General features: G+C 37.3%; 1 protein-coding gene across 3 annotated transcripts in view; it reads right to left on the bottom strand.

Annotated features, from left to right (window-relative positions):
- Positions 1-4,394: 4,394 nt before the first annotated feature.
- Positions 4,395-6,000, bottom strand: part of gripap1 (GRIP1 associated protein 1) — a 56,449-nt gene continuing 54,843 nt past the window's right edge. For 2 of the 3 annotated variants that reach the window (XM_048208861.1, XM_048208865.1), the window contains one exon: positions 4,395-5,866. In XM_048208861.1, coding sequence (XP_048064818.1) covers positions 5,786-5,866 — 81 coding nt within the window. In that variant the 3' untranslated portion in view covers positions 4,395-5,785. The remainder of the gene's footprint in view (positions 5,867-6,000) is intronic. The other variant, XM_048208862.1, reaches the window with a different exon arrangement.

Genomic DNA, 6,000 nt, shown 5'->3' with positions numbered 1-6,000 from the left:
TTATTTCCTGTTGTAACTAGTGGAGATGATTGGTTCACGTGCACTCTGCTTGAACTGAAGCTACAGCGATCCGTCACGCCACAGAGCACCAAGACAGATCGCGACATCTCGAGAGACGTCTATCGTCTCATTCCAGTCTATGGGAAAGTAGCTAATTTTCGATTCTTGTGATGTTTATTGTGCTTTCAATTTCACCCTGACCTCCCCCCGAAAAAAAAAAAAACTCTTCAGATCTATATGATTCACATGACATACTTTGATTCAAAATGGCGAATTTCGCTGAAAAGCGACTAGTTTGCAGTTTCACAACAGATTTATTGAAGCTCCTGTGCAAACTACTGTAGGTATAGCATTTTACATTTTTTATTTTGTAGCCACATACAAAATGATATATTGCAAAAAACTGCTGTTCATTAATGTTTTAGGCCAGTTATATTAACATGGTCTCTAGTTTAGTTGGTGGTTGTTAGTCTAAACTGATCTGTTCAAATGTAGTTTAATGCTGTCATTGAGATTCTCATTGTTTTTGCACCAGAAAAATATTGGTCTGACTGAAAAAATAAAATCAGACATTTTTATATTGTTAATACTGTTAACATTTTTTAATATTTTAAAATGCATATTATATTTACAGTAAAAAAAAATCATAGGGAGAAATATGTATATTAATAAATATTTTTTTTAAAGAAATAATGCAAAATTCAAATGCAAGCCTGTTTTTCAAACAAAGGTTATTTTGAGATTAAAGTCATACAGTAAAGCCACTATTTTAAAAACAACATTGTAATTACAGTTTTTACTTAACTTTCCATTTTATGGAAACAAGCTTCCATAAAATGTAATGACCAGTAATAAATATTTTTTGGCCAATAATTTTTTCAAATAACTCACCATTGGCAGGTGTGGCAATGGTGTGACCCCCACATCTATAAATGTGAGAATATCATAAACTGAAACTTGAATGTCTTCTCAAAAAGATCAAAATGGTCTATTTAATGGGGGATGTTGCTCATTATAAGGATGAAACCCATTGCAGAGCCGTGGAGCCCTTCAGCATATAGTGTTGATTAGAGATCACACTCACTGAACAGTAACAAAGATGACAGCAGCATTTGAACAGCTCCAATTAAACGCTGCTCAATGATCCATGTCATTTGTTTGCACGGTTCTTGCAGGCATCACTGATAGTGCGGTAAACACCGCTTGTGCTCAGAGGAGAGATTAACAAGTTTAATAGACAAACACTCAGAGTGAAATGGGGGCGTGCTTGTGTGTTTAGTCCACTGACCTGGGGAGGAACCGGCATTTATCATTTTCAACTTGTATAACTTTTTAATGTGGAAAATGAAGCAAGACTCTTTTTTTTTTTTTTTTTTTTAAATCTTATTTTCAATGTCCGTACAAGGAAAGTCAATGGGGTCCAATGTTGTTTTGGACTCTGTTGATGGTCAATGCATGAATTCTTCAATATATATATATTTTGTGTTCCACAGAAGAAAGAAAAGTCATACAGGTTTGGAACAACATTAGAGTGAGTAAATAATGACAGAATTGTCATTTTTCGGTGAACCATCCCTTTAACTTTCAACCAAATGTAATGCACTTTTCTTACAACCTAAATTCCGGAAAAGTTGGGACGTTTTTTAAATTTTAATGAAATGAAAACTAAAAAAAACTTTCAAATCACATAAGCCAGTATTTTATTCACAATAGAACATAGATAACATAAATGTTTAAACAGAGAAATTTTACACTTTTTTTCACTAAATGAGCTCATTTCATATTTGATGCCTGCTAAAGGTCTCAAAAAAGTTGTCACGGGGGCAACAAATGGCTGGAAAAGCAAGAAATTTAGAAAAGATTCAGCTGGGAGAACATCTAGAAACTAATTAAGTTAACTGATCTCGGGTCTGTAACATGATTAGCTATAAAAGGGAATCTGTGAAAGAGTGCGTAAAAAGATTGTGGAAAACAATGTTCCTCAATGTCAAATTGCAAAGGCTTTGCAAATCTCATCATCTACAGTGCATAACATCATCAAAAGATTCCGAAAACTGGAGAAATCTCTGTGCGTAAGGGACAAGGCCAAAGACCTTTATTGGATATCGACACCGCATCACTCATCGGCATGATTGTGTCAATGACATTACTAAATGGGCCCAGGAATACTTCCAGAAACCACTGTAGGTAAACACAATCCGCCGTGCCATCTGCAGATGCCAACTAAAGCTCTATCATGCAAAAAGGAAGCCATATGTGAACCAAATGTGGGCCAAGGCTAATTTAAAATGGACTGTTTCAAAGTGAAAAACTGTTCTATGGTCAGACGAGTCCAAATTTGACATTCTTGTTGGAAATCACGGACGCCGTGTCCTCCGGGTTAAAGAGGAGGGAGACCTTCCAGCGTGTTATCAGCATTCAGTTCAAAAGCCAGCATCTCTGATGGTATGGGGGTGCATAAGTGCATACGGTATGGGCAGCTTGCATGTTTTGAAAGGCACTATGAATGCTGAAAGGTATATAAAGGTATATAAAGGTTTCCCTGCCTGCAGTCCAGATCTTTCACCTAGAGAGAACATTTGGCGAATCATTAAACGAAAATACGTCAAAGACGACCACGAACTCTTCAGCAGCTGGAAACCTATATCAGGCAAGAATGGGACCAAATTCCAACACCAAAACTCCAGAAACTCATTACCTCGATGCCCAGACGTCTTCACACTGTTTTGAAAAAAAGAGGAGATGCTACACCATGGTAAACATGCCCCCGTCCCAACTATTTTGTAGTTTGCCTGTAGCAGGCATCAAATTTGAAATGAGCTCATTTTGTGCATAAAATTGTAACATTTTTCTATTAAAACATTTGTTATGTTATCTATGTTCTATTGTGAATAAAAAAACTGGCTCATGTGATTTGAAAGTCTTTTAGTTTTCATTTTATTCAAATTTAAAAAACATCCCAACTTTTCCGGAATTCGTGTTTTAAATAAAACAATTAAACATCAAGAAAAAAAACCTGTGATGTACGATTTGTGGTTCCTCTAGCTCAACTGGTACAGCATGACACTAACAACGCCAAGGTCATTGGTTGGATTCCCAGGAAACACCTGTGCTGATAAAAAAAAAAAAAGAATTATACAATTAAAAGCATCCATCAAATAAGTAAAACGTACATTTTGAAGCAAGCATATAAAGTTTGACACTCAGACATTGTTTTGTCCAGCCATTCTTTATTATCACTGCAAGTTATGTAAGTCTGAACATGACAATGAAATGCACATAAATAAATATTAGTCGTAGAGACGTAGTGGGATCGGACATTAATAATAGAATCTGCTTGCATGTAATTAGTGATGATTAACTGATGATCCTAATTAAAGAAAAGCTTGTTTGGCAGATATTAGTTTAAAAAGGCAAAAACTGAAACAACTCTGAGCTTCAAAGGCAAACATCCTTCATCCTTTTGAGCACAATGGTCCAAGTGAATTTTGGTATGTCAGTTTCCTCAATGGCAGAAATGAAGAATATCATATTTTTCCTACTTCTGCATGGTATGAATGGATGCAATATGGAAAAGCATTCCGTCAGGATTACCTTTAGAAGTCAGAGAGAGGGATTTAACAGGCATTTAACGCACCAATCACAAACGTCACGCTCATGTGCCAAGAACATGGAAACCAACCGTTGTCGTAATAAAGCTTAAAGCAATGCAAAGGCTTGAAATAGAATGGTAATCGTTCACATCTCACACCTAATAAAACATAATTTTGCCAAGGTGAATATACACGTATAACTCTAAATTAGTACAGAACCGTTAATGAATAAGGTGGACGTGAGATCCATAATCTCATGTTACTAAATGTTCAATCTACTATGTTCTGCTGTGCAATCAGAACGAACTAAACAAATAATAATCTCATAGTTGTTTGGTCAATATTCAATGGACCTTAGTCAGGGTAAGATGCCATATTTAATTTGACATGAAAGAAAATGAGGCTGACATTTTGTCAACTCCATGAGTTTTCATTTGTTTTACATTAAAGGGATAGTTTACCCCAAAATGAAAATTATCCCATGATTTACTCACCCTCAAGCCATCCTAGGTGTATATGACTATCTTCTTTCAGATGAACACAATCAGAGATATATTTAAAAATATCCTGGCTCTACCAAGCTTTATAATGGTAGTGATTTTAAAGGCCAAAAAATGCATCCATCCATCCATCATAAATAAAATCCATACAGCTCCAGGAGGTTAATAAAGGCCTTGTGAAGCAAAGCGACAGGTTTTTGTAAGAAAAATATCCATATTTAAAACTTTAGAAATTCAAGTAACAAGTTTTCAAATATGGATATTTTTCTTACAAAAACCCATTGCTTTGCTTCACAAGGCCTTTATTAGCCCCCTGGAGCCGTATGGATTACTTTTATGATGAATGGATGCATTTAAATTTTTTGGCTTCAAAATTTGGCCCCCCGTTCACTGCCGTTATAAAGCCTGTAAGAGCCAGGATATTTTCAAATATATCTCCGAATGTGTTCACCTGAAAGAAGATAGTCATATATACCTAGGAAGCCTTGAGGGTGAGTAAATCATGGGATAATTTACATTTTTGGTTGAACTATCCCTTTAAATATGGCATATTCTTATAAGAGCTGTAGTAAGCTGGTTAATGTTTGGAAAAATCAAGACACAATAGTGCTTGACATCAGTGCAAGCAGTTACACAGTAAAAATATGAAGTGAGCCTGAGGACTGACAGTAAAATATCAGTCATGTGACCACACGATTAAATTAACTTGACACTCTCCAAATAAAACAGTTCTGTGTGCGCGTCAATTTAAAATGTTCACGAAAAGCGGAATGCATAAAAGCAAAATCATGTCGCAACAGGGGCGTCAACGCACGCGGGCAAAACTGGCATTAGACACTAAAACAGGCGGCTAGCTTCTCATGGGAGTCGAGCAGGAGTCAAGTGCGCACTGTGAGAAATTGGTCCGTTCCCCAACAGCGCCGTCAGTTCCGAGACAGACAGAGAGGTGTCAAATTGAGTCGTTAAGCTGCAGAGAGATTGCTGCTTAACGAGGCGAGTCCAGGGAGCCGCTTTCCTTCACGGGAACATTTTGAGAGCCCTACAAAAATGCTCAGATAATTATCGCAGCAATTAAATCCAATCTCATTCTCGCCGGAAAACTTTCCTAATTTTGTGATATAGTGAACCTTTCAGACAGGAGCAGCATACCATAAGATGTAGACGTGATGATATTTGGATTTTCTGGCACAAATAAATACATTTTAGATGAAAAGATCCGTTCTACGCCCCATATACACACATTCACGCACGAAATAAGTGTCTTTAGCGAATCAAATATACAAAACAGGCAATACAACAGTGATAACAGTTTGAGGACGCCAACATTGGACGCGCTTTCCTGAACGGGGGAATTAGTGGTAGGTAGAGCGGTCCTGCTTGGACCACCAAGGCCATGCCACTGTCCCGAGCACACAGTTCACAGATGTCAAGCAGCCAGGGTTTGCTTGACGGCCTCTTATCCAACAGTTCTTTTCAGTCACAGACACACAACATATAAAGTGTTACGTTACATTCAGTAGTATGTGAATCACAGATGGACTTGATCTGTTTCAACCCTCTGTGCTCCTAGTACATCTTAGATTGTTGGAGGACTTCGTAAGAGATGGATGTAGTTTCCTCTTGGTAGCCGTGAAGAGATGAGTGAACGAGAAAGAGAAGGCTACTGAATCATCGGATGGATGATGTCCAGTTTTAGCCTGTGGCTTTGGAGTTTTCCGCAGGGGTTCCGTCTTTACTCAAACGTACAATCTCCTGAGACAAAACTTCCAGATCCTGCAAGACAAACGGAGAGTTTAAACGTGATTCTGATAAAGATCACAGTTATAGTATTAAAAATGTGCAGAACTTGCATACTGTAAATGTTTATTTTATGTTTATTGCCCTCCTGCTAGGCTTTACACATTAGC

Source organism: Megalobrama amblycephala, linkage group LG12 (genome assembly GCF_018812025.1).
Source record: "Megalobrama amblycephala isolate DHTTF-2021 linkage group LG12, ASM1881202v1, whole genome shotgun sequence".
Taxonomy (NCBI): Eukaryota; Metazoa; Chordata; class Actinopteri; order Cypriniformes; family Xenocyprididae; genus Megalobrama; species Megalobrama amblycephala.
The sequence above is the reverse complement of the archived record's forward strand: the minus strand, read 5'-3'. Positions and strand labels throughout refer to the sequence as shown.